The sequence below is a fragment of the Mus caroli genome, chromosome 9, assembly GCF_900094665.2.
Source record: "Mus caroli chromosome 9, CAROLI_EIJ_v1.1, whole genome shotgun sequence".
NCBI lineage: Eukaryota > Metazoa > Chordata > Mammalia > Rodentia > Muridae > Mus > Mus caroli.
In genome coordinates this window covers 97,785,042-97,797,861 of record NC_034578.1, presented here as the reverse complement: position 1 = coordinate 97,797,861, position 12,820 = coordinate 97,785,042, and the positions used below count along the sequence as shown (strand labels likewise).

General features: G+C 47.8%; 1 protein-coding gene across 1 annotated transcript in view; it reads left to right on the top strand.

Annotated features, from left to right (window-relative positions):
* The first annotated feature begins 9,702 nt into the window (after window positions 1-9,702).
* The window catches only part of Ephb1 (EPH receptor B1), a 431,927-nt gene continuing 428,809 nt past the window's right edge, over window positions 9,703-12,820 (top strand). The window contains exon 1 of the mRNA XM_021171331.2: window positions 9,703-10,114. Coding sequence (XP_021026990.1) covers window positions 10,057-10,114 — 58 coding nt within the window. The 5' untranslated portion in view covers window positions 9,703-10,056. The remainder of the gene's footprint in view (window positions 10,115-12,820) is intronic.

Sequence of the window (12,820 nt, the reverse complement as noted above, 5' to 3'; positions counted from 1 at the left end):
GAAATTNCTCCTGTCACATAATAATCAAAACACCAAATGCACAAAACAAAGAGAGTATTAAAAGCAGTAAGGGGAAAAGTCCAAGTAACATATAAAGGCAGACCTATTAGAATTACACCAGACTTCTTGCCAGAGACTATGAAAGCCAGACGATCCTGGGCAGACATCATACAGTCCCTAAGAGAACACGAATGCCAGCCCAGGCTACTATACCCAGCACAACTCTTAACAACCATAGATGGAGAAACCAAGATATTCCGTGACAAAAACAAATTTACACAATATCTCTCCACAAATCCAGCCCTTCAAAGGATAACAAATGGAAAACTCAAACACAAGGAGGGAAACTACACCCTAGAAAAAAGCAAGAAAATAATCTTCTTTTAACAAACTAAAAAGAGGATAGCCACAAAAACCATAATTCCACCTCTAAAAGATAACAGGAAGCAACAGTCATTTTTTCCTTAATATCTCTTAATATCAATGGACTCAACTTCCCAATAAAAAGACATAGACTAACAGACTGGATATGTAAGTAGGATCCAACATTTTGCTGCATACAGGAAACACACCTCAGTGACAAAGACAGACACTACCTCAGAGTAAAAGGCTGGAAAACAATTCTCCAAGCAAATGCTCCCAAGAAACAAGCTGGAGTAGCCATTCTAATATCGAATAAAATCGGCTTTCAAACTAAAGTTTTCAAAAAAGATAAGGAAGGACACTTCATACTCATCAAAGGAAAAATCTACCAAGAAGAACTCTCTATTCTGAACATCTATGCTCCTAATGCAAGGGCACACACATTCATAAAAGAAACTTTACTAAAGCTCAAAGCACACATTGTACCACATACAATAATAGTGGGAGACTTTAACACTCCACTCTCAGCAATGGACAGATCATGGAAACAGAAACTAAGCAGAGACACGGTGAAACTAACAGAAGTTATGAACCAAATGGATTTAACAGATATCTATAGAACATTTTATCCTAAAACAAAAGAATATACCTTCTTCTCAGCACCTCATGGTACTTTCTCCAAAATTGACCATATAATCAGTCACAAAACAGGCCTCAGCAGATACAAAAAGATTGAAATAATCCCATGCATCCTATCAGATCACCATGGACTAAGGCTGGTCTTCGATAACAACATAAACAATAGAAAACCCACATACACGTGGAAGCTAAACAACACTAAATAAAGAAAAAGACTTTTAAGAGTTTAATAAAAATTAAGTCACAACATACCAAAACTTATGGAACACAATGAAAGCAGTCCTGAGAGGAAAACTCATAGCTCTGAGTGCCTCCAAAAAGAAACTGGAGAGAGCATATACTAGTGGCTTGGCAGCACATCTGCAAGCTCTAGAACAAAAAGAAGCAAATATACCCAAGAGGAGTAGATGGCAGAAAGAACTATACAAAGAATCAACCAAACCAGGAGCTGGTTCTTTGAGAAAAATCAACAAAATAGATAAACCCTTAGCCAGACTAACTAGAGGGCACAAAGACAGTATTCTAATTAACAAAATCAGAAATGAAAAGGGAGACATAACAACAGAAACTGAGGAAATCCAAAAAACTATCAGATCCTACTACAAAAACCTATACTCAACAAAACTGGAAAATCTGGATGAAATGGACAATTTTCTAGACAGATACCAGGTACCAAAGTTAAATCAGTATCAGATAAACTATCTAAACAGTCTCATATCCCTTAAAGAAATAAAAACAGTCCTTGATAGTCTCCCAACCAAAAAAAGCCCAGGACCAGATGGGTTTAGTGCAGAGTTCTATCAGGCCTTCAAAGAAGACCTAATACCTATACTCCTCGAACTATTCTACAAAATAGAAAAAGAAGATACTCTACCCAATTTGTTCTATGAACCCACAGTTACTCTGATACCTAAACCACAAAAAGACCCAAAAAATAGAGAACTTCAGACCAATTTCCCTTATGAATATCAATGCAGAAATACTCAACAAAATTCTCACAAACCGAATCCAAGAACACATCAAAATGATTATCCCTGATGATCAAGTAGGCTTCATCCCAGGGATGCAGGGATGGTCCAATATACAAAAATCCATCAATGTAATCCACTATATAAACAAACTCAAAGACAAAAACCATATGTTCATTTCATTAGATGCTGAGAAAAATTTGACAAAATCCAACACCCATTCATGATAAAAGTCTTGGAAAGATCAGGAATTAAAGGCCCATACCTAAACATAGTAAAAGTCATATACAGCAAACCAGTAGGCAACATCAAACTAAATGGAGAGAAACTGGAAGCAATCCCACTAAAATCAGGGACTAGACAAGGCTGCCCACTTTCTTCCTACCTATGCAATAAAGTACTCGAAGCTTACCCAGAGCAATTATACAACAAAAGGAGATCAAAGGGATAAAAATTGGAAAGTAAGAAGGCAAAATATCACTATTTGCAGATGATATGATAGTATACTTAAGTGACCCCAAAAATTCTATCAGAGAACTCCTACAGCTGATAAACAACTTCAGCAAAGTAGCTGGATATAAAATTAACTCAAACAAATTGGATGTAGGCTTGTTATGTCTGATAGAGGGCTAATATTCAATATGTACAAAGAATTCAAGAAATTAGACTCCAGAGAACCAAATAACCCGATTAAAAATGGGGTACAGAGCTAACAAAGAATTCTCAACTGAGGAATACCAATGGCTGAGAAGCACCTAAAGAAATGCTCAACATCCTTAGTCATCAGGGAAATGCAAATCAAAACAACCCTGAGATTCCACCTCACACCAGTCAGAATGGCTAAGATCAAAATCTCAGCAGATGCTGGTGAGGATGTGGAGAAAGAGAAACACTCCTCCATGGCTGGTGGGATTGCAAGCTGGTACAACCACGCTGGAAATCAGTCTGGTGGTTCCTCAGAAAATTGGACCCAGCAATACCACTCCTGGGCATATGCCCAGAAGATGTAATAAGGATACATGCTCCACTATGTTCATAGCAGCCTTATTTATAATAGCCAGAAGCTAGAAAGAACCCAGATGTCCCTCAACAGAGGAATGGATACAGAAAAATGTGGTATTTACACAATGGAGTACTACTCAGCTATTAAAAACAATGAATTCATGAAATTCTTAGGCAAATGGATGAAACTTGAAAATATCATCCTGAGTGAGGTAACCTAGTCACAGAAGAATACACATGGTGTGCACTCACTGATGAGTGGATATTAGCCCAGAAGCTTGGAATACCCTAGATACAATTCACAAACCACATGAAACTCAAGAATTAGGAAGACCAAAGTGTGGATAGTTTGGTCCTTCTTTGAAGGGAGAAAAAATTACCCATGGAAAGAATTACAGAGACAAAGTGTGGAGCAGAGACTGAAGGTATGACCATCAGCAGAGACTGGGGATCCATTCTATATACTGTCATCAAACCCAGATACTATTGTGGATGCCAACAAGTGCTTGCTGACAGAAGCCTGTTATAGCTGTCTCCTGGGAGTCTCTACCAGTGCCTGACAAATACAGAGGTGGACACTCTCAATCAACCATTGGATGGAGCACAGGGTCTCCAATGGAGGAGCTAGAGAAAGGATCCAAAGAGCTGAAGGGGTTTGCAGCCCCATAGGAGGAACAACAATATCAACCATCCAGTACCCCCAGAGCTCCCAGGGACTAAACCACCAATCAAAGAAAACACATGGTGGGACTCGTGGCTCTAGCTGCATATGTAGCAGAGGATGGCCTTGTCATCCATCAGTGGGAAGAGAGGCCCTTGGTCCTGTGAAGGCTCTATGCCCCAGTGTAGGGGAATGCCAGGGCCGGGAAGCAGGAGTGGGTGGGTTGGTGAGCAGGCAGAATGGGGAGGGGATAGGGGATTTTCAGAGGAGGAACCAGGAAAGGGGATAACACTTGAAATGTAAATAAAGAAAGTATCTTAGATAGATAGATAGATAGATAGATAGATAGATAGATAGATAGATAGATAGATAGATAGATAAAACCCTTCTCTATTGCTTGATCTGTTTCCTGATTAGAGGAGCTCCCTCGCTGGTTCTGTTGCCTTTCTTGTTCATGTTGTTCTCTTGCCTTTGGAACTTATGCCTTCGGAGTGTTAAGTTCCCTGAAGTTCATAAAGCATCTATCTCAGTGGATGCTCCTCACTCGGGTTTAAGGCTCTGCTCTTGTGTTCTCATCCTTTCTTGGGCCATCCCCATCCCTTTCCCTATCTTTGAGGAGGGACTCACTCCTTTGGAATGGATTTTGTGAGTGGGTGACCTTCAATCCTTGGTTTGTCTTTGTACTCGCTTGATGTAGGCCTAGGGTTGGAGGCCCAGCTGTATTCATGTGTCAGCTACGTCACAGAGAGGCGTATGCTCTATTGAGCTTCCTCCACCCACCATCCCACCTCTCTGGTCCTCTGACCTAACCTGTCACAGGATAAAAGCCAGTTAATAAGATTCACAGACATTACTACTGTGTCCTCTCCAGTCAGTTGACTGTTCTTCAGTTCTGAAATGAGCTGTGGCTTCCTATGCTAGTCTACCTGAGCACTCGTCTCTCTTGTTTTTATGCTTCTTCCTTGGAATAAGACGATACTTGGTGTTAATCTATGGCTGTAACAACGTTATGAGGAGTAAGTTTAAGTACTATGTCCATTATGAAATTAATGGTCATAGGTTCTCTCGTAGGGCTTATGACCTGTCTTGTTAGAGGTTCTTCACTGGATAATAGTGCCGAGCACGGGTTCCATAGGAGAGTCGTTGGTTACACCCATGATGCTTGCAACACCACTACACCAGTGGGTTGGTGGGTGACCAGAAGAAAGCAATGTCTCCTGGACACAACAAAGCAGCTGCACACATGGAATCACAGGAGTTATGATAACCCGCTCAAGACCTGTGCATGTACAAGCCAGACCAAAATCCGAGGATGGGGAAGGGAGGTGAGCACAAAGTTTCACCTGCAATTGAAGAGTTAGTGACAATTTAACAGCTGCTGAGAGGAGGGGAGCCAGTTCTCTAGGAGTCTATAGCCCTTGATTAGTCGACCATGTTCCATTTGAAGGTCACATCTATGAGATTCTGTGGGTAGCACACATTGAACTTGATGTGTTAAAAAGTAACAAATTGATTGATGGTTTAAACAAAATAATAAATAAATAAATAGACACAAAGTTGGGTGGGTAGGGAAGGGGATATTAGGTCTTGAAAGAAATAGGGGAGGAATCATAATGATCAAAATACATTGCATGAGATTCTCGAAGAACACACACACACACACACACACACACACACACACACACACACACACCCTTAAAACCTGGCTTTTAAGGAAGAGAATTTAGCATATGGTATACGTGTGCTTGATCATTTCTTTCCTCCATCCTACTTCATCTACCTTGAAAGTGTTGTCAGTTCCTTTCATACCCTGGCAATGAGGTTTCCTGTCAGCATTTGCTACCTTGTTATATAAACCCTCATCTGCATCTCTGCTAGGAAATTTGCCCGAGACAGAAGCAGCAGCTCCTTGAAAGCCCCTGTCCAGGGGCCACTGTGGAGAGCAAGAATGAGATGCACTTTGGTCCTTTACCTCTGTGTCTAGGAAGATGGCCGATGGTAGTAATCCTACAGAAAGAGACTAGATTACAGGCATCACAGGCTCTCCCCAAAACTCTACAAGAACTGCTGCTGAGTGAATGCAGAAAGAACAAAGAAGTAGCAGAAGTATCTCACTGACTACCATGCACTCAGATGAATCTTAAGAGTCCACATACGTCTCAGAGAAGAATTAATGAAGAATATGTCTTATAGCTTAAGACTCTGCAAAGTCACAAAGTAGGTAACAAAAGCATTGCTTTATGAGGAGAATATATATTTTAAAAGGAAATTCTCACATACAAGCACAAAAGCGAGCGGTCTCTCTCCAGGTTGTAAGCTAACAGGTAGGATGAAGACACCGGTTGAGTATATAATAAAAAGTGTGTAAGTTGGGGGCAGATGGAGAACTTTCTAACCAGGTAACCTTGAGATGAAAATGCTGCAATTGTTTTCACCAGCAACACTTTACAACCACGAGACCTCAAACTGATTCCTTGTAAGCAGTGAACTGGTGGGCTTCCTCCAAGCCTTTCAGCCAGAAGGGCCTCGGAGTCTCAGGGAAAGGGTTCAGTCCCTGCTTGGGTGTCTGCAAGCCCTCGGCTGCTGGCCTTGGTAGTGCACATCCGTCACTCTGAAGGAGTGATTTAGTGATATCAAATAGCTCAGTGATTAATCAAGAGAACAACTGAGCATTTGACATCAGAGAAGGAAAACATAGCCAAGGAAGGTGTGGTGGTGGGGTATGACATGTCCCCAGGCTTGTTGGCTTGCACCAGCCATGCTGTTTAGGGTATTTGGGGTACAACTAGTTGCATGAGAAAGATCAATACACTCCACAGGACAAAACAAAACAGTACAGCAAAAACCTAAAAACTAAAAGCCAAAGCAGCAACACCCCCCCCAAACAAAACCCACCCCACCCCAAGGTCTCCCCCCCCAAAACCCAACAACAGTGATTTGATTAACGTGTTCTGGAAAAGTCCGTTTCTTCAGTTATAAGGAAAAATTAACAGGCAGGCAGCCCCAAACTGAGGGTCTTCTCCCTGAAAGCATCAGCAAATTCTAGAAGTCACAGAGGCTGTGGCCATAGTCCTCGGGGTGGATACTGCCACCCCTGGCAATCCAGCCATCAATTACCTGTCTCTGCCTTCCTCCTTCCAGGTAGTATGTAGACTCTTTGCTTCTAATAGAAAGACATTTCCAGTGCAGGCACCACATGAAACAAATCAGAAGAGATGAGATTGGGAGCCTGGGTCTAGCATGGTGTATCACCTCCAAGCTGTCTCTAGAGGAAGCTCTGGAACAATTTGAAACAGTTAGACCAAGCTTCACTAAGTAAAGGGAGGCAGAGCTATCAGGCCACACTGGAGGGTCTGGTTCCCCCAGTTCCCTACTGATCTCAGCAGGGGTGAGATCAGGAAACTGGTGTTTTCAGAGAGCTCAGCTGGTGGTTGAAAGACCCAGCAGGGTTCTTTTTGGATGTCTGTTCTCTACTTGGTGTGCTTCAAGGAACCTCCAAGGTGTGACATTTCACAGGTGGATAGTGTCCAGTTCTATCTGCAGCTAGGTCAGGGAGACGGACATAGCACACACAGAGATGTAGTTGGAAGAGATGGATCAGAGGGACAGTAAAAAAGGCTCCTCGATGGACGTGGGTAGAAAGAGAAGGCAGGAAATTCAACTCACTTCATTTTGGTTATGAAAGTAAACACTGTACATGGTACTCAACAAACCAATGCTGTTTCTGTCCTGCCCAGCACAGCAGCTTCTGTGTTCTGTTGTCCTCAAGTCCTCTGACAACCTAGCACACCATTGCCCACTTCTTTATTGTCATTCCTCTACTATGTGATAAGTTTCCTGTCCATCATGTCCCCAGTCTGCTCCACGGTGTGCCTGGTGCACCCAGTAAACATTTCCTAAATAGGTGGGTGAATGTGGGATGGGCTGAGGTAGGGTACAGAGGCACCGAGGAGCCAAGCGTTGCAGGCCAAGAGAACGCCTAGCAAAAACTGGGATGAGAATACAGTTCTGGGAATCCTGTCCTGGAATCTGGAGGCCTTGCCAGAGTGGCCTGTCTTTCTTCAGGAGACAGTGAGGAGCCACTGGGTTGAAACACTATGAAGAGATAAGACCAAGATTAGCTTAGGAAAGATTAAGCTGGCGGCAGTACTCAACGGGGTTACAGAGGACAGAAACCGGGTGGCCAGTTAGAGATTCTTCAGTTGTCCAGAGGGAGGAGGGGTGGGTGACACAGAGCTGAGACAGATGGATAGACCTGAGACAAAGGCATAAAGAAGAGGAAGCGGGAGAGGGGGTTTTGCTGGGTGTGCTTGGTGGGGTGGAGGGAAGGAAAGAGCCCACAAACCACTCATGCATGCACCCAACATCCATCTGAGATCATCTACCCACCCCACCCATCCATTTATCTGCTTGTCATCATCCATCCACCCATTTATCCATCCATTCATCTGTCCATTCACCTATCTGTCTGTCCATCCACCCATCCATTTGTCTGTCCATCCATCCATCCATCCATGCATCCATCCATCCATGCATCCATGCATCCATCCATGCATCCATGCATCCATGCATGCATCCATCGGTCTGTTTTCCATCCATCATCTATCTATCATCCATCCACAGAGATGGATGCAGTTGGTCACCAGTGCAGGGAGGGGGAGGGGCTTCAAGGTAAGAGCTTTGGGGATCCCTCTCTTAGAGGCTGGAGGAATGAAAGAGGAAGGGCAAGAAGTAGTAAGACAGGTAGGCAGTGACATCGGACTGTGGAGAGTGTTGCCAAAGCTGCAAAAGACCCAGTACTCACCCGTGTCAGAGAGGGGCATCCCTCACTTAAGGGACTTCAAGACACAGTGCTGTGGAGGGACAGAGAGCAGCTGAGGTGGTATTAGGGAAGATTAAGCGGCGGTCACTGACGTCATCCTTTCAGGTTCTGAGGCTGGATGGGTGGATGGTAGGGGAAGACACAAACAGCCTATGTCAAAGTCTGGGAAACAAAGGCCTGTCAGAATCAGGGGTCTGAGTGTGGCTGGGGTGGTGAAGAGGGAGGCAGTGTCTGTGAAAGACAGAGTAAGTACACAGGGTGGGGAATCAATGTAACTAAATTCCCAAAGGAGGGTTGCCAGATCTTTAAAAGGTTTGGGGAGGGGGCTGAAGCCCCTCCCACACGAGTCTTCCAGGAGCATCCCTAACCTTGTGGGAGGAGGTGAGGACCTTCTGCCACACAGCTTCTGACAAGCGTCAAGGCCAGGGCCCGATCTGAAACAGCCTGACCTGATCAACAGACAGCCAAATGGGGCATTATCATCAGAGCTGATCTTGGGAAACCACTTCTATTCTGGAGCCCGGTTTTCCTGTGGTTGCAGAACTCAGTCCTTCCCACCTACCTCCAGGCCTGGTTCAAAGCAATGTCTTCCTTCCCCAGACCCCAACAAGTTGTCAGACTTTTGGCTGTTTCTTCATGTCTTCCCATTATGACTGTCTTCTGACAGCAGGCCCTACAGTGGATGCTCAGAGATCCACCTGGGAAGAGACTTTTGGAGATATGCAGCTGAGGATATGAGAGGAAGCCCACCGGGTGTTCTAACTACCCCCGAGCAGCCGGCCATAAAGTCTTGAAACCATATTCACTCACTCCACAGATGCATGCCAAGAATAAGACACTGTTAAGGTTCCAGGAATTCTGAGTGAACGAGATCAGACAAGACTCAAAAATAAACAAAATTGATTAGTAAAATGATATAGGGTGGCGGCATTCTGCATAGGAATAGTCAGGAGTAGCTTTGGGGTGTCTGTAAGCACAAGGGACCTCAGTTGACTTCAAAGCGAGCGTGCGAGGCTGCAGTTCTCCGAAATCACCACGAGAGGGAGCGCGATCACCTCCTAGCGCCTTCCTAACCCTCCCACACAGCCTTGCAAGCAAAAGTTTTTCTTAAACTAACAATGCCAGTGTAAGGAGGTGCTCGCGCCTGATTGGATGAGGGAATTTTGCAGGTTTGATTCCTTGATTGGACAGGAGGTGTTAGGGGTGGAGAGAGAGCTGATGGTGGGGGATCCCGCTCCCTCCCCCGTCAGTCTGGCCCGCTCTGTCCTCCCGTAGGCTCCGCTGTAGCTCGCAATGTGACACCAGGACGCACACGCTCTCGCGCGCTCTCCCAGGCTCGCTCTCCCTCACCCTCTCTCACACACGCACGCACACACCCACCTCTCCCATAAACACACACACACACATGCACACCCACATCCACGCGCGCCCGCACCGCCCCACGCGCGCACACTCCCGCCCACGCCCACGCCGCGCTCCGGGGAGTCCGGTCCCGGCCAGAGCGCGAAAGGACACGGAGAAGCCACCCGCCGGGAGCGCAGCGGCGCCCTGGGACGCGGCGCGTCTCCGCTGGGGCTCGGCCTGGGGGCCGCTGGCCGGCGATGGCCCTGGATTGCTTGCTGCTCTTCCTCCTGGCATCTGCAGTGGCCGCGATGGAAGGTAACGTACCCTTCGTGGAGCAACTTGGTGGCTGCCGGTTGCCAGTTCATGGGTGCCGCGCGCTTCGCAGGGCTCCTTTGACTGCTCGGCGTAGCCGGGCATCCTGGTGCTGGAGAGAGAGAATGTCACCGATCCTGGGTAGAGATGGGGCACCGGGCTGGGGCAATACCCACAGGCATGCCCTGTGCCGACCCTGGGCGCCCACAGCAGGTTCGTTCGCACGCAGAGTCTTTCGGCTCCTGTGCTCCGGTGCTCCCAGACAGCACGATCCCCGGACATCTCCGGCTTAGAGAGCCTGTATCCCGCTGCATTGCGGTGCAAGCTCCTTAGCTCTGAGCGAAGCTGGTCTGGGAAGCGATACCTTGGGCCACTGGGCTCCTAGAGTCGGCACCTTCGGCTCTTTCTATGCCGGGCCTGGATGCGCTGGCTGGCGAGCGGTAGCTTGCTGTCTCCCTTTCGCAGTCTGAGGTTTCCGGACTCTGGGCTCCGCAGGCAGGAGCTGCTTGGGGGATCACAGAAGGTCCTACTAGTACCCCAGCAAGTGACTGCCAAGCGAGAAGGGCCAAATCCATTGACCGCACCCTGGGGGGGAGAAATCAGCCCTAGAAGCTGCCGGGTTGCAATCTTCCAGGGACAGCAAGTGCGAGGCGGACGCCTTTCTCGCCTTCTGAGCTTTGGAACAGGGGTGGGCTTGGGTGAGTGCTGGCCGTGCTTAAACTCATCCGGCAGTTAGAAGAGACTGCATGGCTGCGAGCCCACAAGCCAAGACACCATCCCTGCTGGCTCAGCGTGGTTGTGCCTCCCGCTGGTGGCCAGCCAAGCCCGCTCAGCGGACCCCTTACCCGGCGCACCCAGGAGCCCGGGCGCTCAGGGCTCCCGCGAATCCCGTGGGAAATCCCTGCTCGCCTCCCCGCCTCCCGCCCCCTTCCCCGCCCCCAACCTTCCCTGCGGAGCCGCGGCGGCCGCCACCTCCAGGGACGCATCTCAGTAGAGAAGGAGCAGTTAGAGTTTTCTCGAACAGAGCAACTCTGGGGTGAGGCGCCGCCGCCACGCCACTCATGCTGGAAGCCCCATATCCCGATGGATATCTCTGGCCAGGTGGACTCCACCCGTAGGGACATTCCTCGTGGAAGGGTCGCAGCTCTCTGTTTCCCCTGTTGTGTTCCCATTTGAGAGCTGGCTCGACTGGATTGCAGGTTCCAGGTGAAACGGACTCCTTCAGTGGAAACTCCAGACCAACATTGGTCCAGCGTCTCTAACCCTTCCAGTAAGCACTGCCCATTTCCAAGAGATACTGGCATACTCCCGTGCCCCTCTTGGTCATAGCAGGGAAGATGTCTTAGCCATGGCAAAGACTACCGCTGCTCAGTCTCCGTGGAGATGGGGAAGCGAGGAAGCAGCAATTACTGCACAGAAAGCTCTCGCTTGTTTCCTGAAGGTGGCTTTTTGTTTGCGCTTGACCTCCTGCTGCCCTGCGAGGCTGCTGGTCTTCGTGTGTGTGTGTGTGTGTGTGTGTGTGTGTGTGTGTGTGTGTTTGTGTGTGACTTTTGGAATGTGCAGGGTTTCGACTGATATGGAGTGTGGCTAGCACCCCAGCGTAGGCTTGAGGTTGATTCATCCGGAGACACGTGCAGAAGCAGTCGAAATAGAAAAGGATAGAAATCAACCTCAACAAAGCCGGTTGAGAACAGTCGCAAGGTGGAGTGGCCTACAGGACTGTGAGCTGGGGTGGCTTCAAGTCTTCAGTTTGGGGCTGCGCTGATCCGGTTTACCTCTCTTTGCACCTCCGAAGGGTCAGGGATTCGGTCTCAGATGTACACTTTAGGAAGTGCGCTCTCGGCTTTGAGTCTCAATAGATGGAGGGAATGTGTATATAGGTAAAATAGTTTGCAGAGCAATTCGAGGGAACACATCAGGCACCAGGACACATTCCTCCTGAAACACTTGGTTTTCCCCCCTGACTAGCCCCTTGCCTTCCTGGTGGAGCTGTTCATGGGTGCCATTGTGTACGCCCAGTCTGGTGTGCATGGGCTGTGTCACCTAGGCCTGCTGGCAGGGTCTACTTCGGAGCTGTGGCCCGTCTCTCAGTGTCCAGGTTGGGAGCTTTACCCCTTGCTTGGCAGGAAAGCCTTATTCTGGGGATTGAAAAAAAAATCTCTGAAAGGGTTAAAAGAAATACCACATTCAGCAGAATATTAAAGCAGCGTCTTGCCCCTGCTCAGCGCGCAGGGGCAGAACACACCATTCACTCCCTCCTTTTTCTCGAATGACAACAGGCAGGTTCATTTTCTCCTCTCAACACACAGAGCCGCCTTCCCGCCTGCCTGGCTGGGTTGGGGCCAGACTCATTTGGTTTGTGATGAGCACGGAATAATTCTCAGAGGAGTGGATCAATGAGCCGCCTACACAGACAGCAGGGCCCTCCCCAAACTCAGCTCTGGGGAGGCAGTGTTCTCCTCCTTGGTTTCAGCCACTCCAGCGTCTTGTCTTCTTCCTGGCATCTCTGGGGCGGGCAGGTCCTCAGTTTAAGCTGGGGCAGGTACAAAAGAACAGTATCTGTCACTCATGGTCCTGATGGGGAGATGTGGGTGAAGGAAGTCAGGTCCCTTATATGACCTGTGCCTGGGTGGAGGAAGGAAGGTAAAGAGGAAAGAAAGGAGGGAGGGAGGGAGGGAGGGAAGGAGGAAGGGAGGGAGAGAGGGAGGG